The sequence below is a fragment of the Drosophila sechellia genome, chromosome 3R (genome assembly GCF_004382195.2).
Source record: "Drosophila sechellia strain sech25 chromosome 3R, ASM438219v1, whole genome shotgun sequence".
Classification (NCBI taxonomy): Eukaryota; Metazoa; Arthropoda; class Insecta; order Diptera; family Drosophilidae; genus Drosophila; species Drosophila sechellia.
In genome coordinates this window covers 18,933,432-18,960,109 of record NC_045952.1, presented here as the reverse complement: position 1 = coordinate 18,960,109, position 26,678 = coordinate 18,933,432, and the positions used below count along the sequence as shown (strand labels likewise).

Below are 26,678 nucleotides of genomic sequence, written 5' to 3'. Positions count from 1 at the left end.
AATTATATGTTTGCTCTCTTGCACAAGTGAGAAGATTTATGAGCGTCGCCCCGTTAGAAAATCCCCACGTCTGCCAGCATAGGCTGTCAAAGTTCGAGGACGAGAGGTGTGATATATTCTGTTGCGACACGGCCCACACCAATGGCCCATCCCAGGCTCTGAACTCTCGGATGGGGGAGAATGGGCGGGCATATTTTTACGCCGTGATTCACGTGTCAATCAAATGTCAATGTCAGTCTAAAAAACAAGCGAGAAGAAAGGGGAAGGAGCGAGTGGAGAGTGGAGAGTGGAGAGCTGGCGAAGAATGCTGAATGAATGGGCCCGTGTGTTGCAGGAAAAGTTTGGCGCTGCCAAAATCATATTTCCATTGCAGCCAGACTTAATGGCCAGATTTGAATTTGGCAAGGTCCCTGGTCTCTAGTTCGACCATTCAGCCGATATGTTAATGAAAATTGTCAGCGCGCTTTTCTCCTCGCTTTGCATATTCCCCTCCCCACCGCTGCTGCTTATTAGTAAAATGAGCTGAAACACATGTTGGCGACGAGAAGGGCTGAGAACGTCGTCGTCGTCGTCATCAAGAACAGATTCATCATCGGGTAACTCGGTCATATGGCACGGAATCTGTCCGCCCTTTCGTTTTGCTCAATTTTCAATTTTGTTTATGATTAGACCTTCAAAAGACACGGGTATCAGCTGACGTATAACATGCCGTATGCGCAATATCACAAGTTTAATAATTTCAAAAATGGCATTTTAAACGCTTTATGTCGCTGACATTATTGTCTACGCAAGTGTGACAATTATGGAAATTTATGAATAATTTAGCCGTGTTCTGCTGCAGAGAATTATAAAACATATTGAAAGTTCTAGTTCTAACAGAGTTTTCAATTCTTTAATATTTATTTTACCTACTGCTCTTTAATGTTTTTAACAAGTTAAGGACTTCTGATTACTTTTTTGCCTCCATAAATAAGAAAAAGTGACAGCAGGCAATTATTTATTACAAAGTAGGTCGCCCTGTAATTTACTTTTGGCATGGAAGTCGCAACTTTATAACTTGGCCAAGTTTTGCTTAAAGTAGTTAGCGCTAGTCAATGATTCAGAAATGAAACATTGTTCGAATGTGTCCGATACAAATTGCTCGGATGTAAATGTTGATAAATGTGCCATAAAAAATGTATTCCCATGATTGATTGCCCACAATTGTGGGCTTTTTGGTATGGTATAATTGTTATTTCTGCTGGCTTTGATTTTACTTCCCTTTATTTTATTTTATTTTCTTTGCTTTTCTTTCCTTTTATTTTATTATATTTTAGCATTATTTGGTTGATGATGTCGCGTACTTACCGTATTTATGGCAGCCATCGTCGCAATTGACGCCGTCGATGAGGTTCTTGTTGTTGTTGTTGATGTTGTTGTTGGTGCTTGTACTGGTTGTTGTTGTTGTTGTAGTTGTGGTGGTAGTGGTGGTGGTGATGATGGGGATACAAAATCAAAAATCTGAAAAAAGTTTGGTATGATTGAACATATTCGAATTCGTAGCTGGCGTCTCTTATTTTCTTTCGTTTTTTTCTTTTCTTTCATTTTTGCGGTGTGACATAAAAACGTGAAGAGGAACCAAAGAGCAAACAAATGTCAAAATTTATGCATAAAAATGTGCGCATAGCACGAAGTGAAATCAAAAAACCAAACACATGCAAAAACATACTCAAAAAAAGGCGACACATTGGCACAGTCGGATCGGGAAAATCGCACATGGATGTACAACACATACGATGCAAAACACAATGAAAAGTATGGGAAAATTCGCATCGGTTGGTAAAAAACTTCTCGAGAATGAAATTGGGAATTTTTTGGTGGGTCGGTGGGCGAAAATGGCGGTTAGTCTTAATTGTTGGCTGAGCGATGGGATGATTGACTGACTGACTGACTGACTTACTGATTGACTGAGCAATTAGCTAATCGGTCAAACGGGATTAGCTTGTCGGCAGGATTAGCGAGCAACAAAAATATGGCATTGAAAAAATGTTTGAGGTGTAGATTTTTTGCAATTTTTTACTCAATTATATATATCATGGGCATTAGTTACTTTCTCTTTGTTAAGAACATTGTGAAATATATTTAAGAAACCATCCAAGCAAAAAACACTAGAAACTGGTTCAATTTTAAAGAGTACATTTCCTCTGCATTAAAGAAGCTTCTCTGTCAAAATTTGTTAGTCTCTTCTACTGTATTTTGAAAAGTTTTATGTTACATGACTTAAACATTTTCCTCGAAATACCCCTTAGGGCAGAATATGTCCATCCTCGAGTTGCAGCATTGAAAATTTCAATTATTCTATGCACTCGCTTCTTTTGCATTTCTGGCGAATTTTCCTCTATCGATACCGCAGTACGCTTTTCCTCCATTTTTCGTTTTTCATTTTCACCGATACCGATTCCGATGTCGTTGTAGTTGTCGTTGTCAGTTTCTTGCTGCTGTCTCATGAAATTTTATTTTGGTACACAATAGTCTTTGTCTGTCAACGTGCATGCTTATTTTCGTTTTTAGTTATTTAATTACAATTTTCTATAGTTTTATTTTTAATTTAATTCATGTTTGGCTGCGTCGTTTCGGCAACGCTTGGCGACACATGCGCCACAAATGCCACAAAAAGCTGTGCAAAAAGATTGGCAAAGATGACAAATCTTTATTGGGCATTGTACATCACTCGAATACCCTGCATAAATAGGTATTATGGCTGAGATTTGTAGAACTTAACATCCTCCCCTGCTCAAAGATACAAAGATACAAATCTTACGAGTGGCGCAGATTAAAAACACAGCCATTAGCCTTAAGTTATTTAAGAGCCGAAATAACCTGAAAGGGCAAGGTTCCAGTACGGATTCCAAGTGAGTGACGAAACGCACTCATTCGAGGCACCAAGTAGAGCATTCTGAAAACGATTGCGAAATCAGAAAACGAAACAGAGACAGAGACGGAGACACACGAGCGTCGTCGAAAGGCGCAGTTGGCCAAGGGAACTTTTCGGCTTCTAGGTGCCCAAAATCGAAGAGGTTGCGGAGTGGGGGGGGGCGCCACACGCTCTTACACATGTTGTTGAGCATCAGACGCACATTGCATTGGATTGGCTGCGTACAGTGCGCGACATGACAGTGGCGGGGGGAGCACAGGGAAACGCAACAGGCGGATGGATGCCAAATGCATCAGATGCCTCTTGCATCTGCGACTGCAACTGCATTTGGATTTGGTCTGGGTTTTGGATATTTGCAGCCAGCTCGCATTGCACTTCCTAAGCAACTTCGACAGCAGCTGCACTGAGACAAAATGATGCCTCATTATGATTAGCTGAATAATTGTAAGATCTAAATCAAATGATATATATTTTGTTATATGCCAAATTGCCTTACTATAATATGCTAAATATTTAATTTAATTCACTAATATTTGGCTTAGTGTGCGACATAGGCAGTGGCCAAGTATCCGAGTATCTGCATCTTGTCCATTTTAATTAAAAGTATGCATGCACATGGCCACCGCACAGTGGGACTGTGGTACTGGCACAGTGGGTCGCTCTGGCGCTGCCTTTCGTGTATCGTAAGCGTGCGGAATGTTGTCGAGCGCGACGTCGATTTGTTTCGGAAAATCGTTGGCAGGGCGCCCACTAAAACACACTAATAAAGAAGACCGTGGCGCGGTACAACAACAACAACAACACCAGTACCGCCGGCACAAAAGGCGATAAAAAAAAAGACAACAATAAACAGGGTTGAGGGAAAACAAAAATCAACAACAATGCTGGCACCCGAATTCCATGGAAAGCCCTCTATAATTTACTAATATTTTGATCGTTCATTTTTATAGTGTTTATGTGGTTTCCTTAATATCGATAAAATTGTTTATTTCTCGCATGTTCACACTCCGATTAGCGACAAACATCTATATCTATAGCTAGATATAGCGCATACGCCCCGCTGGCCGTGTCAACAGCAGTCGCCGCATCATCCAAACAAGAAATGCTCATAAAAATAATATTAATAACTAGGCGCAAAATTAGACGGCAAACATATAAACATTTGCGTTTTCAATGTTAGGCCAGAGCCTAAAAATAATCGTGAATCGTGTGTAAAATGCCAAAGACAGATCGAAAGCGGCAGGCCGCTGCCAAGGTGAGTGGAGATTGTGTATTATTGGATTGGATGATGTGGATGGAGCTTGGTGGATTTATCATATCATATCAAAATCCAATTAAAATCACTCGCGCCCACCGAAAATAAACACATTTCAGTGGGTGGCAGGGACACGAGCACACTTATTTATGCCGTTATCGCACATCCGCATGCATATACTATATATATATATATGGTATATGTGTATATATATATATATATATATATATATATGTATATATATATATATATATATATATATATACATATGTATATATATATATATATATATATATATAATGGAGATGTATACTTAATTTAATGTTGCTGTTTGTTTGCGTTTAAGCTCATTTCTGGCTGTTTGATTTGCCGCTTAATAAACAGCAACGGTGGACAATTCCCTCACATTTTTCTCAAACTCTTCGATTTTTTTTTTAAATTTAGTGCCAATTAAACAGCTGCGCGCTTGCCACACGTGCAAGGGGTCAGTGGTCGATGGGTGGGGGGGTGAGTGCTTGGGGCACAATTCGATGCCTTGATTTACATTTCTATTTAATTATCGAACACTTCGCCTAATGAGAACGCGCCACCCATAAACATTCGCCCGCATTCCCCTTGGAGTGGCGTTTATTTATAATTTTACTGCACATTATGCTTAAATGGCTTTTCAGAGTTGCATTTCCTTTTTGTTCTCCCCATTGAATTGGGTTAATAGTCAGTACAGAGTGTGTGGAGCCTTCCTTTGTTTCCTTTATTTCAGCTCGCTTTAATGGTGCGGAATAAAAACTTTTAGGTTGCCCAACTTCTGACTCTTTCAGAGCGAATTTGGAGCATATTTAGTTTAATTTGTGCTTTTGCTACAACCATCTTAAACATTTCATGCATCTCTATGATTTCCTATTTTCGATCTTCAACGTAGGAAAATATTCGTTGACACTACTAATATTAGAAGTCCTCATAAATACTGCATGTGAGTTGGGAAGGCATTAAATTAATCACATTTTGATGACATATCATTTGAGGAATTTTCACGGATACTGGCGATAGTATCCGAGAGATGCACACAGACGGTGGCCGTATTTGATTTGCTATATAAATAACATTAGATGGCTGGCACAGTAAGTGAGCATTAATTTAATGCAGAAAGTCGACGCTTTTCGGGCGGACAGTACAATAAAATGCCTCAAAATAAAGTCACAATCGCGAAATATTCGAATTCCTTGTGAGTTTGTTAGTGTGTAATCAAATTAGTCACACGGCCAGTGCCAACAATGGGATGCCCATACAGATACGGATACACAAACATGTACAGATACATCCAAAGGCACCAAAAACTGACTAATGCTGGCGATTAATCTGTGGGATATATAGGAAGATAGGGGCATAGGGGATGTTGCTCCGAGACAAAGCTACTTAAAGATGACAATCGCCATGATCTCGACGCTGACTGAAAGGCAACATAAAGTGCACAGAACGCCAGGCATAAATCACAGCGTTCCTGTAGACAACTGTGTGTGCATGTTGAGCAAATAAAATATGTTAATTAAATAAAGATGCGCACACCCATCTCAATCCCCATGCCCATACCCATACCCTTTGCCATACCCATCCCCATCCCCATCCGAATCCACATTCGCATCCATGGGAAAGTGCAGACGCAGACGCGAAAACTGTGACGCCGGCCAGCCAAGCGAAATCTTGGCCACAGCATCTTGGGCACGCCTATTGAGAGACGGACGGCCAAGACGGCGGCGACAATGCTGCACTTTTGGCAGCAAAAGGAACGGGGTAAAAAAAGGTACATGTAGAAAGCAAAAGCCAAATACTAAAACTACAACCAAAACCCAGCCCAAGCAGACCAACACGAATGGCGACCAAGGAATCGCATGCATTATTCACGGCGAGAAATGTCGAAATAAAACGCCAAGTTTTGCAATACGAAGCATTACATGTGCTCATCATTAGAAGATACCAAAACATGAGCATACCATAAGTGCACTGAGGGAATAATTGCGGTCTGCCATTGGGAATTTTAATAAAAAATTGCCTTTTAAGTGGAAAAATTAGGGGGTTTCAACAATCTTTTTGCAGTTTTGGTAAATTTAGAGTTGGAGTTTTAAATTTATGGATCAATAAATATATATATAACTAATTAATATAATATGTTACATTTTTTTGTTTAAATGTATCTTATCTTATTCATGTTCCTCGGAGTCGCACAATCTGTAAAATCAAAAATGCCATACTCGCACCTGTTCTACTTTAAATTGGTTTCTTTGGAAGTGGGTTTAGATAATGAGGTTTTTTTAGTTTTGAGTTTTTTCGCTGTGCACCCATGCATTTCCCCAAAAAGGGAAGGGATATATTCGTACTTTGGCACAATCGTCCACGTTTCATCTATTGTTCAGCGGCTGCCTGCGATCTTTGCTGCCGGCTTGTTGCTGTTGTACATAGGTTCCACTTCAAAAAACATAAAATACGCGGCAGATGTATTTTTAGCGGTCCGCTCATTTGATTTACGATTTCATTAAATCAGCTAATGGACACACCTCTCGCTCCCATACGAGAGCCAGATAATGCGGCGAAACCTGTGCGATCATCTCATCTCTCATCCTTTCGAGGCGTAACACGCATACGCCGTGTAGGCAGCCGCTACTTCTGGGTACTTTATGAATGTATGATTGTATGATCGCATGATTGTGTGAATATGTGAGCGTCCGAATGTGTTTTGGGCTAACGACCACCTGTCGTTGTCAGTAGGAAGGCGACACAAAAGCAGCCGCTGCCTGTGTCCCTGTCGGATTTGATGTGTCTGCCATATCTTTTCCGCCAGACGCCTTCCAATTATGCCCAAGACAATGTTGTAGCCCATTTAGCCCTTCGTGCAGCGCATAAATAGCAAACGAATAGTTTGCTGCAAATTTCGCAACGTTATCGAATGCAATTTAATCGCAATTCAATCAGTTTCTGCTATGTACGAGAGAGATATTATGCCACAACTGAATATTCAAGGACCTTGGACACAGAATAGGTATGCATTTTGCATCGGATTATAATTAATGAATTTGTGGTCTCATTCAAATGCGGGGCATAAATTTGCAGTGCTGCAAATCGGATTACAGATGTGCTCGGCCATTCAGAGAGCATAGAATCGAAATCATGGCTGTGCTGCTGCCTCTATTCAAATGCCTGATAAATATTCCACAAATTTTCGTTCGTGTTTCATATATTCACACATATATTACAGCTGCAAACTGAAGAGATTTGTCACTCGCCTCCTCTCACCGGGAATGTATTCAAATTATTTTTATTTTTTATGGACTCGCCACTCGCATCCGAATCCGTATCCCAATCCCATTCCGAATCCGAGTTGATGTTCGAGGCACACGTGCAGCAGTTGACGAAAATACATTCCTGGCTAGGCAACCACCAGAAATTAATAGTTCATCATGCTGAGGCAAATGCTGACAGATAAATGACGCGACGACCATCAAATGTCGAGATGCCAGACGCAAAGGCGAAATACTACGGAACCGAAACCGAAATACTATAGTTTTTCCAAAAAACCCGCGGCTGCCCATTGACATTCCACATGCGACGACTACTAAACACATTTAGCATGTTCTGCGAAAAATTCAAGCCGGATTCCTTGTTTGTTTGTTTGTTTCTTTCTTTGTATCTTTCTTTTTGTGTGACATGAAAAATTACATTTCTAGCATAACTTGACTTTCACTTTATCAGCAATAGATCAACAGCGCGTCCTCCATAAGTCATCTGCCCGATCGTGCGCTTTCTTCTCTCTCTTTTTTTTTTTTATTTTCCCTTGACGCAATGAGACTGTATTACCGCATATGTATATTAAATAAAAGTCATCCGCGTAGAAGCCAAATAGAAGTATAATAAATAAAAAAGAAATTTCTATACCTATTCCACGGTGACGTCAATTGTCTATTATTTCGCTTTAGTCATAAATTTGACGGGCAGCCATTGGTCACAAAAGGGAATCACAAACGCGGAAACCAAAAATTAACGTAATTTAAAAATTAGCTAGAAGTATTATCTATTATTAATCAAATTCACTTTTCTATTGCTAATAAGCATAGATCTTTTCAAACAAAAACGACAAAGTGACCGACTGCTTACAACAACCAATAAGAATAAATAATTTATACTTAAGTGCATAATTAAAATGGTAATGAAAATGATAAGCTTAAGTTCTATTTCTTTTTACATGCAAAATTGATATTACATTTTCTATTTAAATGGATTAATTTTGGTTGGAATTCTATAATTCTATAAACTCTTTTAGGGCAAGTTAATTTTCCGACTGCTTCTTGAAAGCGAATTCAATGAGAATGGGGTTTCCATGAATTTCCGTTGAAATTGAAGCCGCATGAGAAGTAGAAAATTTTCCATTTGGTGGAAACACAAATTGCTTGCATGACGATGCCAACGTCATTGAACTTTGGACACCAAAAAAGTGGTTTGCTGTTGTTTTTGATGCCGTGAATGGTTTCGATGTCGATGGTGATGGTGATGCTTATGTTTTTGTTAGTACTGTTATTATTATTATTATTTTGTATTTTTATCGTTTTTGTTGTGAGTACAGGGCACACCGCGTTTTGCTTTGTCGGCAGCACGTTTTGTCGCAAAACTCAGTGCCAATACCGCTTTTGTGTGGGTGTAAGTGCGCGTGTAGGTGTGTGTGTGTAACATTGGTGGAGGGTGTGCGTGTGTTTTTGTGTATTGTGTCAGCACATATTTTAGATGCTTGTTAATGCCAGCCATAAATAAATTGGAACATTTATCACGAAGGAAGGAGAAGTCATCATCATCATCACTATAACGATCGTTATGTAGCACAATATTTGGCGCACTGAAGGGCTTGTCGAACTGATTAATTTATTAATTTTAATCCCAGAAAGGCAATCATTGATTCAAGAGATTCAAAATCATTCAACCATTCTGACGTTTCAGGCTGATAACTGTTATGTAAGCACACCCATTGATGTGGGAACTTTTCATAGGTTTTCTATGCATAACAGAGCAAATCTGTGCGAATTACTTTTAACCATTGAGATTTGAGTAGAAGTTTAAAATTATAAGTAATTTTGCTTTTATAGTTGTATATACTGTTTTTGTTAGTCACTTGGTTAGTACTCAAATAAACGGAAACACCAATCAAATCAATATTAATTCCAAATCAAACTTGAGCAGGGTGTAAACAGGAAGTAGAAGAGGGGGGCACGAAAGAGTAGAGTTCCACGGGGGAATTGGGTTTTAACCAGCTTTTCGGCTTACCGATCGATCAGGGGCTGCATTTGCGTTTTGCGCCGCGTCCCACGGTGCGTATGATGAATGTTGATTGTCGTCGTCTTCGGCTTTCCTAAAACTGACTCACTAAACTGCGGCTATGGCTTTTCTCTACATACGTGAGCGGCTTGCACATGTATGGGTGTGGGTATATGTATAAGGGTATCTGTATCTGATTCCGTGCACATAGATGCTGCTCGCTGACTGTGACATTGAATCGCTATTCCATTGCCGCTGATTGTAGTAGTTGCGTTCGTTTTCCTTTTGCTTTTCCTGATTTTTTTGTTTTACTTTTCTCTTTTATTTCACACGCACGGTCACAAAAGGTGGGCCAGAGGCAAGTGGGCGGCCTTTCTTGCGCCCATACTTTCACATACTTTCCTCCTTCGTTATGTACACTCACACACAAGTCACGCCTTGTTCTGCTATTCTACCAGCGATTTGTTAGTCCTTTTCAAGGTTTATAACTTTAAAAAGTCGTAGTTTACTTTAGTTTAGGGTTGATTCTTTGTAAAGAGGACGGCTTGACACACTTTCTTGCGATTACATCTAAACATCTTACTGTGGAAACGAAACTGAAATTAGTCACTGCTAATGGATATTTGTGGCGTAGCTGGAATTTCTTATTTTGCCCATTACAGTCTCGGCATTTCGTTGCCTGCACTTGTTCACTCCGATTTTGGCTTTATTTAATTGCTACGCTTCATTAAACAGTTTATGAATTTGGTTTTTTCCCCGCCCCACCCATTGTGGAGTTTCGACTTCAGTGCATTCTTCGTTATTACAATATAAAACACATTTTTTTACTTGGCCAACAACTTTGACCATCTGCAATAACAAGACCGAAGAAGCGAAACAGAAAATAGTAATAAAAGAAAAAGAGGCAGAAACGCTCGCTTCGGGCTTCTCGCTTAGAACAAAGCTAGGCAAAAAAAAGCTTTTAAGAACTGCGGGCCGTTCCTGGGAAATTACTTAAGTTTTCAATGCGTTTTACTCAATTTGACTTTGGGTCGTTGCCGACTTGCCTTCCATCTAAGGATCCACAACACCCCCGCCCCTTGCCGCTCGACGGTTGTCAGAATTGGCGCATTAAGCGCAAAAAGTAAAGCGAAAAACAGCAACCGAAAAAGGACAGAAGGAGGGTGGGGGGTGGTGGGTGAGAGGCTGAACGCTGAAGGTTGAAGGGAAAACCAAACGCTCAAGCGCCCAGAAGCGCCCTAAAGTGGGCTGCCTGCTAACCGAGTTTTGTAGCCTTATCGTTTTGAAACCGTATTAAATAATACGTTACACAGCGGCGTCGGCGGCGGTTCTTCCAGAGGGATTCAAGCGCTCCAGGGGTGCTTTAAACAATTATACAAATGATTTCAAATTTTACATAATTTACTATTCAAGAATGAAAAATGGCTTCTAGTCAAGGATACGTTATTCTCTTCGATATAAATTCTCTTATATAAAATGTATGTGCTAGCAAAAAGTGTTGCCTACTTTTAAGCATCAATAGGCTTAACAACATGCACATAAACGCGATGCCTATATAAAATACATTCAAAAGTGGGATGAAAAGCATTTTAGCTTAAAATATGATTTTTTCGAAGCTTTTAGTTTAAATGTATAAATAGACAGCAACGAGTTTTCGGATTAAAATGTTAAAAAAGAGGCAAATCCCTTTGGTGCGCCCCTGTTTGTATGTATTAGGGAAGGCAGAGCACATAAAGAGAAGTCAAAATAAATCGATAAATTCTATATAGATACACAGCATCAGCAGGATAACAACAACAACGACAGCAAGGCTGGGCCATAAACAGCCTACCAACAACAGTAGCAACAACAACAACACCAACACCAGCAGCCTGAACAGAACGGGCAGAATGTTTTTCGTTTGCCTCCTTGAATTGTCCTTTCAACGAACGCCTGCGGAGCCTCCCGCACCACCCACCACCCACCGCACACATCCACATCCAGCTTCTCATTCAGAGAACCGAATGCGAATGCGAGTCCGAATACGAATACGAATGCCGAGTCCTGTGTGTGTGTGTGAGCATGGGAGAGAGTGTGCGTTTATTCGCACGCCTGAAAGTCTGCCATTTCGCATTGGTCTGCATATGTATTGGTGCTGCTGCGTCCGTGTATCTGTGTCTGTTGTTCCGTTATGTTCTGTACTCCACATCTCTGTTTTCACATCTCGCTTCGTTTACTTTGCGCGTAAGCAGGTACACACAGATACACACACATACAGGGAAACACGCAGGGGCGCCCACAATTCGCTGGGAAAAATCAATTAAAATTTAACGCACGTTCCCAGGACATTTCCACATAAAAATACGTCTTCCATTTCGAATGGCAATCGGCGGCACCTAGCAGGCAATTTAATTTGTCTAATTTGAATTTTAATTAAAAACTTTTACGGGTTCAATAACTTGCAAAGTAAGCAAAGAAAATACAAAAAAAGTAAAGCTGAGTAAACAGCGGCATTTCAATGGCTTAAATGAAATTCAGCCTCATTTCCATGTAACAGCTGTCTGTCGGCGAAGGAAAATGGGAAAAGTCCTTTCCCAGAAGGCGGTGTCTAAAATTGTTATTCACTTTGTTGCCACATTAAGTTCAACTTTCCTGTGTATGGGCGGGTATTTTGTGTGTGACTTTTTAATTGCTTTAAATGCCAATGAAACTGAACCAGGTGGCGAAGTTTTTTTGGCCCGGCTTACAGAGACTTAAAGGATCAATTGAATAAATTTTGGCAGCAGTCAGAAGAATTTTTTGGCTTCACTTCCTCATTCCGCGTTTGTTTATCTCAGATGAGAGGCAAAAATGAGGCAGTGAATTCCCCCCAATGTAAACACACAAATCCTTCATGCATTTCAAGACTCACAAATCTTGCAAGCGACAGGCACTTTCAATCTCCCAATTGATGGCCTCTAATTACACACGCGATATGCACGATATATATATATATACATAGTAGATTTATAGAAGATATATACCTTTGGTTGCACATTTCCCATTTGGCTTTTACAGCACCGAACAATGTAAATAAACAACGTGCAATTTTCGTATGGCTCTGCCAATATTTAAATTTTCATGTTTTACTTAGAGGCAACAACATCTATGATACGAGGACTGCCCCAAAAGCGGCACGCCCCCCAAACCACCCACACACACCCATAAGCACACACCCCACACCCATTTGCAATGCATGTTCGTTCGCCTGATTCGTTTTCAATCTTTGTAGGATGTTGTAAAATATTTTAACGACAGCAATTTCGCCGCTCGCGGATGATATTAAATTTGCCATTGGCCGTTAAATGTATGTGAATTGGCATAGCAATCCTATTTATTTTCCCGCTCATACATTTTATGCGTTGTATTTCTTGCCGCTCTCTCCTTTTATGGCTCTTTAATTTGATGCCTTATTGATTAATGAATGCAAATCAATCAGCCCGAGCAACCACTTGACCGTAATTCCGGAATCGGACTAAAACTGTACTGCCCAGCATTGTGTGGCTTTCAGTGCGAAACACGAAGAGCGCCGCTTAAAGGATAACAACTACCATCGCATTGTGTTGTGAAAAGCTCGCAAATGCATAAGGCATATATTTATGACTCTTGACAAACTAAAATCTCCGCTAAGACTAAACTACGAAGAGATAACTCCGAATTTTCACTCTAAATAAAACCATACACAGTATCTTTCCATTAAGGATTACTTTAGGATCATAACTTATCTTTATAATAATACTGACAGCTTGTTTGGAAAAGTTAAGTCTTTTCTCCCGTAGGCAGCCAAAAATAGCAAATAAACTGCGATGGCATTCAACTTTCGGTCCGTTTGTCGACGGATAAGTGCTGTTAAATGGGTGAAGGTCAGCGCTGCAGTGAGTGCCATTGCTGGATGGCCTCCGTCAGCCTCATCAGCCATGTTGAAGGATCACGAGGCGGAGGGAGCGGTTGGGCAGAAGGCCATTAACAATATGCTGCGGCCTCAAAATCAGCAAATGCAGCGAAGGTGGGCAAACATACAAAAGTACACGAAAGACACACCACACAGCCGAAAAGCACACATACGCCGTGTGGGCCGTGCGGCAAGCAAAACAACCCCCAACCAAACAGTGGTCATGTTTACTCTAACTCACACACAAATGCTTTCATAATTTCCCACACACACACGCACATAGAACACGAATACATGCATAAATCTTCAGCTGGCGCCATTTCACTCCTTTGGCAAACTATAAAAGCCAGCCAGCGTCTGCTGGCAACCTCCGCCAGTAACATCAATGTTTTGCTTGTTGTCGTTTGCTCTTCCATTTCGAGCAATCCCCAAAGACACCCGACCACCCGCCACCCCACTTGCCACCTCCTTTTCAGAATATCTACCCCCTCCCCCCCAGCATCCAGCATCCCCTCCAATTACTCACACATTCAACGAGCACTCATTTAAACGAAGCACCCAACGCTTACAGCATAACGTCAAAGTTAACTCGCTGCTGGAGCGCGTGCTTTTTGGGGGCAAAGTGGGTGGCATGGGCGGCATGCTGGGCAGGGGTGGTGTGTGGGGAGGCACTAGGGCGGCTGGGGGGAGTGTGGTGGCGCCAAAGAGAAAGCAGTCGTGCCGCACTGCTCTGGTCGTGCGTTCGTTTCATCCGCTCGTGTGCCCCGCATCGCGCATCCTTTGCCACTCAACAACAATGCTTGCTGATGATGTACTATGGAACGGAACTGGCATATCAGCGACTCAGACTGGGGAATTCCCAACAGTATTCGAGGGAAAACTCGCTCACAAGAACATTGTAATGGATTAAGAATAATTGAAGTAGAAAGAGTGCTCCGCATAAAAGCAGTCTTTAATCCAAGGCAGAATTATATATATTATATAACATCGGATAGAAACAGATAATTATAAGAAAAACAATAAAATACAAAGAAAGAAGTGCATTAAAGTTTATCCGCATTAATGATATAATTAAAACATTTAGTTAATTTTGAAATAAATTCCAAAGGGACTGAATCATTTGAAAAAGCAGCAGTAATAATTTCGATGATGTAATAATCTATCCTCTAATTAGATTTGTCTCGATGCAAAAATAACACAGTAAATTTATATTTTAAATATTTAATAAAATCCAATTAGCTAAAAAAAGACAAGTCAGATCAAAAGCTAAGAAAAGCAATCATTGACAGGAAATCCATTTTCATTTGAACTTTATCTTAAAATGGCAACACTCCTTGATATCCTCTGTAAAACATGCACGCACACCACTGTAAGCAGACACACACACGCACACACTCGCACCGACATCTCATTATCGGTACATTGTAGTGGCATTGTAAGATACCGTTACATTCCATTTTACATTATAGTATTCATCTTTCGCTTCGATTCCTTTTCTCTTTGCTGCTTTTCCTCATTTCATTTTTATCCTGCGTCAGTGTGAGTGCGAAAATTTACGGTCGTACGTTCGTGTGTGTGTGTATGTGGGCTACTATGTTAAAAGTTTGTTTCCCCATAAAGGACGGCCACACCCCCCGCCCTTTTGCTTATTGCTGTTAGTGTGCGTGTGTTTGTGTGTGTAGGTGTGTCTCTTGGCAAAGTTTTTGGCTACTTTTATTTTTCGTTGTTATTTAATTTGTGCTTGTGTTGTTGTTGTCTCGTGTTTGACTTGTGAATTGCCATTGTTGTTGTTGCTATAACTGTAGTTGTCAACGCTGCGTGTTGTTGCTGTTGTTGTTGGTGTTATTATCATGCTAAAACTTCGCTGGTTGTTCGTGTTTTTTGATAACTTTCGTTTTAACTGTCAATGAAGGCAATTGAAAGTTGCCAGATTGTTGTGCGATTACCAAAAGCAGGAAACACACGAGTTTCCCCTTTAAAATTTCGTGTGGCTTCGCCAGCTTAAAGTTGGCATTGCATTTGCAGGGGAAATTAACACAGAATCCACGAGCGAAACATTCGAAAGGACGCAGCAGGACATTTGTCAAGCGGGAAACTGAGTTGGCAGCCAGCTGGGCGTCCAACTTTGTTAACGGTATATACAAATGGAGATATATATATGTATATATGTAGATATATACGTATATATCCCTGCCCACCGACACTGTAGATATGTATACGCAGGAGTCACATAATCCCGACGAACACAAACACACGAACACGACTTTTAGGGGCCCGAAACACAGTTAGCAATTTACTGTATTGTATTATGTATGAATTTTCCCGTGTGCCATTACGTTTTTTATACTTCTGCCTGCTGATCCCACAAAGAAAAAGAAACGCATCGAGAATCCCAACAGTCCTTGCATTTCATACAGTTATACACACGAATGCACAAGAATCCTACAACTTTGCAACTTTAGGTTACTGTCAACTATTTAAAAAAAAAATCAATGCCATTCACTTCTGTTTTTCCTTTTATTTTCCTGATTTTCAACAGCACTTATGTTTTTGCCTTTTTTCACTGAACGTTGCTCGAACCTTTTTGTTGTTTGAAAATTATTGAATTATCATTTATTATATGTATTTCTCTATATACACCCGTTTATTTATTTATGTATACGCAATGAATTTTTGTTGAACGTTAAAAGTTTAGTTTTACTCGTTGTTGCTTTTTTTCGGGGTTTGGTTTTTACTTTTCGCCATCTACTTTGTCTAGTTTATTTTATATATTTTTCGTGTTGTTGTAGTGTAGAAAAAATTAAAAACGCGCCGTTGGTATAAAAATGTTTTTCAGCTAATGCGATTTTAACGTTTTGCATGCGAACCAACAACTATTTTGGCCAAGTGCGCGCTGCCAAAGCAGAAGCTCTCGCTCAGCATCCCAAAAACCGATGGATGCCGATGGACGGATGCTTTGCGAGATACTCTGCGATACGCTCTCTCAGATACTCTTGCTCTCAGGCTTTCGCACTGCAAGATACATCTGGCGGTGGGCGCAAGCGAGATGCAGATACAATCCAAAGACTCCTGCTCATTGTTTTGATGCTGGCGCTTGCGCCATCTACACTACGCCGGAATTGCCAGATTCAATCCGGCGGACAGCCAGTCACAGCGGCCCATGGCGCGCATTTTGAAACGATTTTCGCAGCATCTGGCTGAGCATCTTCGCTGGCGGGGTAATTAACCCGCGTTTATGACTTAACTGGAAGCCCGAAATAGAAAACGGGCACAGCCGCAGCCACTCTAATCAGCGATCACGTGAAGCACTCGCGTGTTCCAAGAGCAGGAGGCAGGCGGATGCGGCAGGCCAGGCAGTCGAAGCGAGCGGGACGCGCGGGCGGGGTATCGGCCAGCCTGGCAGGCAGACAACGCCGGCGGTCGCTGATAACGAGTGCCGCTCAAAAACTACAGTCTTCAAATAACATCTACAGTAGGCACTCGCTGACACAGAGACCTAGATTTATGGTGCACAACTAAAGAGGTAAGCCATCATGCGTATATGGTTAACAATGTATACACCCCTATATGGACCTAAAGATAACCCGAAATCCATCAAATAAGCAATTATTATCCTTCATAACTTCAGTCTAAGCAACAAAGTGAACGTTTAATTATATGAAAGTGGGAAAAGAAGAGCTATTGCCAATTGCAAAGCTGATTTTTATTCCAGACTTAAATGGTTAGTACTTAAATAGCAAATTTGATTTACAAAAGTAGAAAGGTATATCTTGTTAAATTAATTGCCTTAAGTACCTTTTGTAGGAGGTTCCACTGCGCACTGTTCCGTGTTTTCGAAACAAAACCGCAGTGAACCCAAGGCAGCGGGACTCTTTTTCATATCAACCGGCGATCAGGTCGATGGCGGCATAGCATTATGAAATCTTGAACCTCCCAACCGATCGCTATAAATATCGCAGGTCTCGTGCTAACGACTATCAGTGGCGGAGGAAACGTGCTGGGCAGCGTACAGCCAGCTCGGAAACTGAGAAACTCTGAAACTCAGAAGAAAGTACTGAAAAATGAGGCTGCAGCTCTTGTTTTTCCTCAGCCTGAGTGCTCTAGTCAGTGGAGGAGGTAAGTTCCTATATGGGTAGACCTGAGTAATGTAAGCTAAGTACTAACCCAACTGTACCTGCAGAATCCTCGCACGATGCCGAGAGGCGAATGCATCCGGTGTTCTCGCTAATGGGAACCGGATCGACTCCAATCGGAGGAGGTCGATACAAGCGTGCCATGCCACAGATCGTTTTCGATGCCGTGAGATCGGAGGAGCGGTACGCCGAGTACTGGCAGGGTTTGGCGGCCCAAACGCTGGATCAGCAGCTGGAGAGTAAGCTGCGATTGAACACCCAGCTGGCCAGGAATGTGTTGCTCTTCATTGGCGACGGCATGTCCATACCGACAATCACGGCGGGTCGCGTTTACTTGGGCGGCGAGGAGAAGCAGTTCGCCTTCGAGCAATTCCCGTATGTGGGTCTCAGCAAGACCTACTGTGCCAATATGCAGGTGGCCGACTCCGCCTGCACCGCCACCGCCTATTTGGGTGGTGTCAAGGCCAACTATGGCACGATTGGAGTAAGTGCAGCAGTGCAGTTCAAGGATTGCCAGGCGCAGGCACAAGCCGCCCACCATGTGTCCTCCATTGCGGCCTGGGCGCAGAAGCAGGGAATGGCCACGGGACTGGTTACCACAACCTCCGTAACACATGCCTCACCAGCTGGAGTGTACGCCCACCTGGCCAACCGGAACTGGGAGAACGACGCCGAAGTGGTGGGAGACAATGGTGATCCCGATCTGTGTCCGGACGCCGCTGCCCAGCTGATAAACAGTCCGGTGGGTCAGAAACTTAATGTGATAATGGGCGGAGGTCGCGAGAATTTCTTGCCCAAAGGCGTGACGGATTCCAGTGGAGCGCCTGGTCGCCGTTTGGATGGCCGCAATCTCATCGACGAGTGGAAGAACCAGCACACGAACAGTGCTCATTATGTGGAGAACCGCAGGGAGCTGCTCAACCTATCCAATCACACTTCACGAGTACTGGGCTTGTTTGCCCCCTACCACATGGCCTACCATCTGGATGCTAGTCCAGCAGAGCAACCAACGCTGGAGGAGATGGTCCAGTCGGCCATGGAAATCCTGGAGCGTCAGAGTGCCGGACGCGGTTACTTCCTATTCGTGGAGGGCGGTCGGATCGATCATGGTCACCACGACACCTTGGCTTTGAGGGCCATCGATGAGACGGCGGAGTTTGACAAGGCGGTGCGATTTGCCAGGAGTCACACGAGTACGGACGACACTTTAATAGTGGTCAGTTCGGATCACTCGCACACCATGTCGCTGGCGGGCTATTCCAGCAGAAAGAACGATATCTTCGGCATCAATGACGGACAGCTGGCGGCGGATGATCTACCATATGCCACCCTGAGCTATGCCAATGGACCGGGCTATGATAGTAACTACCTTAGGGAAGGCGGCGCTGTGCGGAGAAAAAATCTGAGAGCCATCAACATGAAGAACAAGGACTTCATGTTCCCCAGCACAGTTCCCTTGGAATCGGAAACGCACGGTGGCGATGATGTGGCCGTTTTTGCCAGTGGACCGTATGCCCAGCTTTTCACCGGAGTTTTCGAGCAGCATTTCATACCCCACGCTCTCGGTTACGCCTCTTGCCTCAGTGATCGTAACATGTGCGTGGATGAGGGCGTGGCACGGAGACCACGCTGAAACTTGGCGGGGATCAAAGGTCAAGTGAAGCACAATAAGTTTAAGCGACAAACGTATTATTCTCGTTTAAGAGAGAAGCCACTAGATAAGCAATCGTATAAGGGGGATACTAAAATAAATAATTGAAATCGAAAAAAAAAATCATCGATTACTATTTGGGCCATTATTATACGAAATGTATTTGCAGGTAAGATTCCGTTCACCTGGTTATCTATATGCTGCTATTTATAATGTCGATTCTTTTTATTTTTATAATGTTTCAAGACTTTTGCACAATATGCACTTTTGAATTTGATAGCAAAATATCGAATTTACGGGGACTGGTTATCGATTGACATGTGTGGACTGCTTAAATTTTGTTCCCTTTTTAGTGTTGGCTAATAACAACATGTGACTGCTTGCATCCGCATAACTGTGGCTTATGTCTTTACTAAGCCCAACAGCTTACTGTTGACAACACTAAAATGTTAAATTATTTCAAAACATACGACTTGGCGCCAAATTTGAAATCATAATGGCAGGACGAAATACAATTAAAATGTTTTTGAATATAAGAAGGACAAACAATTTTAATGACTAGGGTTTTATTGAAGTATACAATGGGGCTAATTGCTGGTCATTTCAAATTTAAATTATATTTTAATGTGTTTAAGTGTATATAATTTTCATTTTGTGCTGTTTTTATTTATCTTTTTACAAATTATGCCCTCTGGCTGCATATATAACATATGGATTTCACACAAGTGGGACTTAAAAATATAAACTTAACGTTAAATTTTCTACACAGTTTTTTTCCCTTTTGCGAAAACGAAGCACAAATAGTCAGGCGAATTAGTAGCATAATACATTACGCATAATAACAATATTCAAAATTAAGCATACACTTAGTTCACAGTATTTTGCACGATTGCTTGGACGTCGTCTTTGGTTTCCTCTCCACGGCTCTAACCGCCTCCTCGAAGACCTGCTGCAGGTTCAGCTTCTTCTTGGCGGAGCACTCGACCAAGTTGGATGCGTGTATCTCCTTGCGCATCTTTTTTCCCTCCTGGAAAAGTCGGGTAAACTTAGCATACAACAGTGTAAAGCGTTTAGTTACTAACTAACCTGTGTGGTCACGAACTTCTCCGAGTTGGGAATGCGCAAGTCCAGTTTGGTGCCCACCAGAACCACGGGAACATGGGCGGAGAAGTGACGGATCTCCGGCCACCACTTGCTTTTCACGTTTTCGAATGAGGTCCTACTGCTGATCGAATAGCACAACAGGAAGCAGTTGGTCTGTGGAACGGGTACGAAATTTATTAGCAATAAGTAGGATTGATTTTCCTATCCTATCATACTCACACTGGGATAGCTCAGGGGGCGCAGCCTTTCGTAATCCTCCTGCCCAGCAGTGTCCCAGAGGGTCAGATTGTAGTCCCGATCATCTACGGCTATGTTGCAGGCGTGATTGTCGAACACTGTGGGTACGTACTCTTTGGGGAACTCGTTCCGTGTGTAGGTTATCAGCATGCAGGTTTTGCCCACCATGCCATCGCCCACGATGGTTATTTTCAGCGGGCGCGGACTCTTCGTTATGTTCGCCGTCATTCCCGGTTGTTTCCCCGTTCGTCTTTGTTAAGCAAGAGCTGCGAAGAGGACAAAATAGAGGCGTCACAATCGGGATTGCAACATTTGGTGGCAGATGTTGGCGCACTGTGTGTTTATCTTGGCACACCCACACTTTCATCCAACCGGAAATCTCCAGGCTTGGCCGCTAGCTGGCTTCACTTCGATACTTGCAGAATACAGCAGAAATGGGATTACTGCTCATACAGAATATGGTATAAGAATGTATCATGAACTTTCACAGCATTAGCTGGAAATATTGCTGAGTAAGTGAATACAATACACCAGTCTAATCTACATTATATTTCAGTCGAGTTCGCTTGAAGAAATATAGTTTTCGATTGACGCTTTGAAGTTTTCATTATTGTTGGAATGTGCCACATTTTAAACAAATTCTATCTATCTATATATATATCATACAACCCATATCGCACATGAACTTCAAAACTTTTAATCTAATCGCCAGTTGAATTGAAAACGACAAATGTCTGGGCAATTGGAGCTTTTACGAGGGGCCAACTGCGGACTGGACTTCATCGAGCGCAATTGATTCTGCGAAATCTCTAATGGAAATAAATGTGCTTTTATGGCTTTCCCCCCCGCCTTACATAACAATTAAGTAAAGGCCGGGCCAAAACTGAAAGACTTTCACCATCTGTCCAGGCACAAAAACAAACAATCTAACAAAACCGCATTTGTTTCATAAATTTTTCTTTTTTAATTAAAACTGGTTTCGTCGGTTTCCAGTTGACCCAAAACATAGACTAGATTTCCCTAACCAGCATCCAAAACGACACAAAATCCGAATCAAAAGACATTTGCCCGATTTACAAATGAGCGATGCCGTTAGGTATTCGTATTCGTATTCGTATTCATCTTGTGAGTAGGAATTCTTGGGGTACCCGCTTAAGCAGCGAAACTCATGCGAATACCAGGAATTATTCACTGTTTGCGGCATGAGTCATCTCGCGTACACTTGTTTATATCTCGGGCTCAATTCAGTTTACTTACATAATTGCAAATCAGAGGAAGCGTTTATTAGAAGAGCTTGACCACACTTTTGGTCGGTGGCTGACTCATCGGCAGGGAAAACGCTTCCTTCCCGCCACAACCCACACCAAATTTCATCTTTGAGCTGCATTTCAAATTATTCAGAAAATAAAGTTCGAAAACCGGTTGCGTTGCGACATTCATCAGCATTCACCGTTCGACGGCACTGCACTTCCCAACTTTTGACCACGAAAAGCACAAAACCACAGCCAAATATCCCCCTAATACATACTTATAAAATAATAATTTAATTGTTCACCCCTATAAGTGCAAAAGCTTATTCATATGGATGATTGAATTCAGCAAACAAAATGTTATGTTAGAAGTCAAGTAATAAATACACCTTCCAACCAACCTATCAGCTCGCAACAGGTACATGATAACTTTTAGATAAGCAGTGAAAAGTGAGGAATAGTAACAAATACACTGTAATTTCAAGCTAGTATAAACTTCAGCAATATCTGGAATGCCTTGTAAGATGCGGCACATGCGTGAGTAATAAACATAAAACGCTTTCTTGGCACGCGATCCACAGATGCTGAACTTTGACTGGGGCACTTTGATGCCCGGGTCAACACAATTAAGCCCCATCATTGATGCGAGTGGCTCCCAGTTGGGGTTAAGTGCCATTCTCTTTGAGTTTTGCCATTTTTTATTGATTTTGTAAACTTTTCCTAAAGCCTTGAATAGTGGAAATTTATTCAAGCGATCAAGACTCTGAACAAATTCTATTCCAATTCTGTATGAATGACGTTACCAAATTTGAATCGGATGAGTTCGTTCCAGCAAAATGGCAGCAGTATCCCCAAATAGAAGCAGTGCTTTTTTTTCCCTACTTTTGTTGCCAAATTAGTAAACAAATCCAAATGAACAATTGACCATTAGGTAGCCACTAGCGCAAAAATGGGCGAAAAAAATAAAGCGCACAAAAACACAAACTTGGCCAGCGAGCAGCAACGAAACTAAATAAACAGCACACTTTTGTTTTGGCCTCTTTGGACGCGTTTTAAATTATTATAAACAAACAGCTTTGGGTGCTGTTTTAGTGACTACAGAAATGTGCAAATAATTAAGTCCCAATGCTACCGAATTCTTCTATTTATACAACCAGCTGATTAAGCAAACGCGTGAATGAGTTTCCTGAGTTCCACGCTGTAAACTTGTGGATTAAAAAACAGGTGTGCTAGAAACGGTCCAGGGTGCCAATACCCCCATGCTACCCTGCACCATGCCGCATCATAACTTATGCCTTTCTATCAGTTCGGAAAACAGCGGAAACTCTTTATCAAGCTCGCTGGCCGCCGATGATGAAAATGAAACTGTATCGAGCGAGCGCGCAGCTCGTAATTAATACACATAATAAATTATTTAAACATAATTGCTGTGCATTTAATGCACTCCCTTGAAACATGAAGTGCACATGCCCGCCAGTCCGTGAATATCTTATTCCAGTTCATTGTTATCTACAGGCTTGGCCTCTTGTAAACTTTTCATATCAAGTTACGAACTCGTCGTTCTCGGAATCTTGAACCAAGAACAAGACTTGCCACATTTCACACTCTCGCTTTCTTTGCATTCATTCGGTGGCGATGATTGCCCAAGATGAGGAAAGGTCTGCACTATTCATGTGCAATTCACTTGGGTCACTCCAGTTCAAACCTCGGCTTGGAGCAGGCGTCTCTTATCAGCCTCCTCAATAAATGGGTGCATCATTCCATATACGGACTCTGAGTTGGATTCCCATTCCCACATATAGCAGACGGTCCACAAATAACTCAGTTACACAAAGGCAGAGTTAGTCAATAAGTGAATTATGCGAATGGATGGATCATCCGACTACGCAATTAATTAAATAATTCCGAAATAACGAATCTGAAGCGACGTCAGTAGAATGTAGGTAATTCTTTTATATAACTAAGATTACTTGGCTTGAGTTTCTTAAGAAAGCAGAATTTCGCGTTATTAGAACTTGCAGTATAACTAATCGTACGCCCAAAACCAGATCGAATTGGTACTCCAAACCTATATATATAGGTACATTTCTATATTCATATCCTATTCCTACGTCTACACCAAAGCGAAGAAAAAAATTTTATTCAGCTCTGCTTCTTGTTGCGAAAAATATACGAACTGTATATGTGCATGTATTTTTATGGTTTCTCGCATGGGTTTTCGTATTTAATAAACTGATTAGATAAGATAGATGTCCGTGAATGCGGTGTACATAGGGAATTGGACTTGAAAGAGCAACGGCGATAAGTGGAAGAGGAACCATGGCGAAAACCCATGGTTACCTGGCCAGAGGAGCCAGCGAATCCCCAGAATCAGATTGGATCCGGGCAGATTGCAGGGGCACGCGCGGCCAATTAGTTAAATTAATTGAGGTTAATGCGGAGTGTTTATTGTGCCATAGGTCGCAATGAATTGATTAGCGACAATATGGATTGTATTGGATTGGGGCGACAGGCGACTGGGGATTCACGTACTCTGTTTCCTGCGACGGCCTCTAAATGGCTGTGCAACCATATAATTGTTTAATAACTAAAAATGGTATCGAGCCCATTATGGCGGAGAATCAAGTCGCCTGCCAAGATACCCAAAGAATAACAGAGCCCCACAACAGCGATTGGAATTGGAATTGGGATTGGAAGAGGGAGCGAGAGCAAGAGAGTTGGGATAGTAAACCGAAACAACTTGGCATTCCAGAGCTGTGGACGGATGGACGGTCGCATCGGGGGAGGTTTGGTGGCGGGGGGCGGTGACGTGAGCGCCATACAAAGTGACTCAGGTGATGGTGATAAAGGAACGATCACGAAGTTTACTCTCCAGTGAGTGAGATCTATGCTATGTTGTTTTAACCGCTCGTGGAATCGCAGCCCCATTGAGCGCCCACACCATCGCAAGGTCGTCACTGGGTGTTGTTGGATTTATTCAGCGCTGGATTCGACATTTGGCCAGCTAGCGCTGGCGAGGATGAACTTAGTGGGATACGCTTTGAACTGGCGCACGTACTTATAGATACGGCACTTGTGTGCCCGTACTTTTATCCGTATGCGTACTATTTGCAATAATCAATCGAACAACACGTCTGGCTGGCGATGACGTGCGACTTGATCGCAGTGTGGATGTGGATTACTCGAACTGGCGGCGGCGAAAGTGTAAGACCGGATAAACGAATAGCCACAACCGATCGCACGCGATGTCGTCGAACAACTGAACCTTTGGCGATTCGGATTCGTTTCACTCGCAGTTCGAGTATCTCGCAGATACGCGAAGAGCGAGCGAGGAGAGCGCGCCGGAGCAGCTCTCTCTTAGCACTTGGCACATAATGTTGCCTTATCAATGGTTTGGGTTTGGATACGAATTTGGCGAACTACAACTCCAAGTCTCTAATCCCTATAAATATTTTGCATTTCTTTTTGAGTAAATTATGTGATGTCGTATTCAAATTTATAACATTTTGGTTTGAATGCATATTTTTAGAATACAGAAGCTCAATGCTTTGTTACATCTATTTACGCACTCTGTACTACGAATAAAACGTTTGAATCAATCTTCTAAATGCATCAAATTCGTACGACTGAACGTGTGTGCGTAACACCTACTTAACTGAGATATCAAAATACTACTTTAAAGCTACTTATGAGCTAAAAATCCTGTGGCGTAATATCCCGCCCTGCAACCCGAGTATCTGGCATAGGCCATTAATCAACGACATTCCGCAAGTGCGTGCCGCCAAACTTGGCTTTATATCTGGCCGATGTAGGGGTAATTAAGCCAAAGAACCGCCTTGCGGGTTAGACCGAATAAAATGCGTTCACTGCGAGTTTGTGGCACTGGCGTACATGAGTTCAATTAGGCGACACGTTGATGGGGCATTACATTAATTAGAATTACCACTGCACTGGGCAAGTCACTGCCGTACAAGGAATAAAGGTCAAGTGACAAAGGCTTCGACCCAGACCCAAAAAGTCGGGCGGTCACAGCAAAGAGAAGAGCCGGAATATTATTAACACACAAATATGAATGTGCAGCAGTGCCAATTAGGGATAGCTACATAGCTACTTAAGCGAACACATGAGCAACATGTGTGCCGCTACTGAAACCACGAAAGATACTTCTGGAAGACTCTTGACAATGGGAATTGTACCACAAGATATGAGCAGGTGCGGCGGAGCAGTCACAGGAGTAACACAATGTGGCTGGGATGCAAATCGCACGATTCCCAAGGTCGCAGGGTGAAGTACTTTAAGGAATCAAATTCGCAGGCTAGAAAGGGCGACTAAGAATAGCTAAGGGGCGAGACCAGATAATGTTGCAGGGTGTCTCCATTTCCCGTTTCCGGTCTGTCCGGACCGAAGGGAGCGGAGTGCAGTGTTGCTATTTCTGAACAGCACTCATATTTTATATCTTATCTCGTGCAAGCGGTCTGGAACAGCGAATCATGGGGGTGAGGACTGAAGTGACAAAAACAAATATAACCCGATCCAATAACAATCATGAAAGGCTAGGAGTGATCCCCAATCAAATGCGCCAGTCTTCAGAAACTGCGGGCCATTGCACCTTAGTTGGAAGCCTAAAATAAATAAAAGATAGCACATCTGGCAAAAGGTATTAGCTCTTAAGATTTTAGATTCTCCGTTGCAAAGGATTAAACGAGAATTTGCCAGAAGAGATTATTAAGAGATTATTTTCAACCCATGTTAGATTGTGCTCCAAAATGCTGTGCGAATATGCCCAGTGATAATGTTCGTGGTCGAATCAGAACTACGAACACAGTGAATGAACACCAACAATTTGAAAAGAATCGAATAGGGTATACAAAAGCCAGTACAAGAACTATAATTTATATTTCTGATTCCATGACATAAGAATTGGACATTTTA

The 26,678-nt window shown here is 42.1% G+C and overlaps 3 protein-coding genes across 9 annotated transcripts in view; 1 reads left to right on the top strand and 2 right to left on the bottom strand.

The window, feature by feature from the left end:
* The window catches only part of LOC6621926 (mucin-5AC), a 31,177-nt gene extending 14,916 nt beyond the window's left edge, over positions 1–16,261 (bottom strand). For 3 of the 7 annotated variants that reach the window (XR_004362044.1, XM_032721378.1, XM_032721379.1), the window contains exon 1: positions 1,348–1,451. Coding sequence is in view for 4 of the 7 variants with exons in the window: in XM_032721378.1 (XP_032577269.1) it covers positions 1,348–1,365 (18 nt within the window). In the remaining 3 variants the exon portion in view is untranslated. Of the gene's footprint in view, positions 1–1,347; positions 1,452–9,470; positions 10,044–15,951 lie in introns of those variants that run through there. The other 4 variants (XM_032721375.1, XM_032721380.1, XM_032721376.1 and 1 more) reach the window with 3 other exon arrangements.
* Positions 16,262–17,279: 1,018 nt separating this feature from the next.
* On the top strand, positions 17,280–19,279 carry LOC6607107 (membrane-bound alkaline phosphatase). The gene is made up of 2 exons (XM_002031859.2): positions 17,280–17,487; positions 17,552–19,279. The coding sequence occupies exons 1-2, from the start codon at positions 17,433–17,435 to the stop codon at positions 19,135–19,137; spliced, it is 1,641 nt and encodes a 546-aa protein (XP_002031895.1). The 5' UTR covers positions 17,280–17,432; the 3' UTR covers positions 19,138–19,279.
* A 505-nt stretch (positions 19,280–19,784) lies between these two features.
* On the bottom strand, positions 19,785–20,878 carry LOC6607106 (ras-like GTP-binding protein RhoL). Its single transcript, XM_002031858.2, is given in 5 exon segments — positions 19,785–20,182; positions 20,242–20,412; positions 20,479–20,741; positions 20,744–20,762; positions 20,831–20,878. Coding segments are annotated over 5 exon segments (642 nt in total). The 5' UTR covers positions 20,864–20,878; the 3' UTR covers positions 19,785–20,026.
* Positions 20,879–26,678: the final 5,800 nt, after the last annotated feature.

Excerpts from the sequence above, each read along its gene's own strand:
- LOC6607107 (XM_002031859.2), top strand. The coding sequence starts at position 17,433 with ATGAGGCTGCAGCTCTTGTTTTTCCTCAGCCTGAGTGCTCTAGTCAGT. Across the intron at positions 17,488-17,551 it reads TGCTCTAGTCAGTGGAGGAG|AATCCTCGCACGATGCCGAG; the intron begins GTAAGTTCCTAT and ends CTGTACCTGCAG.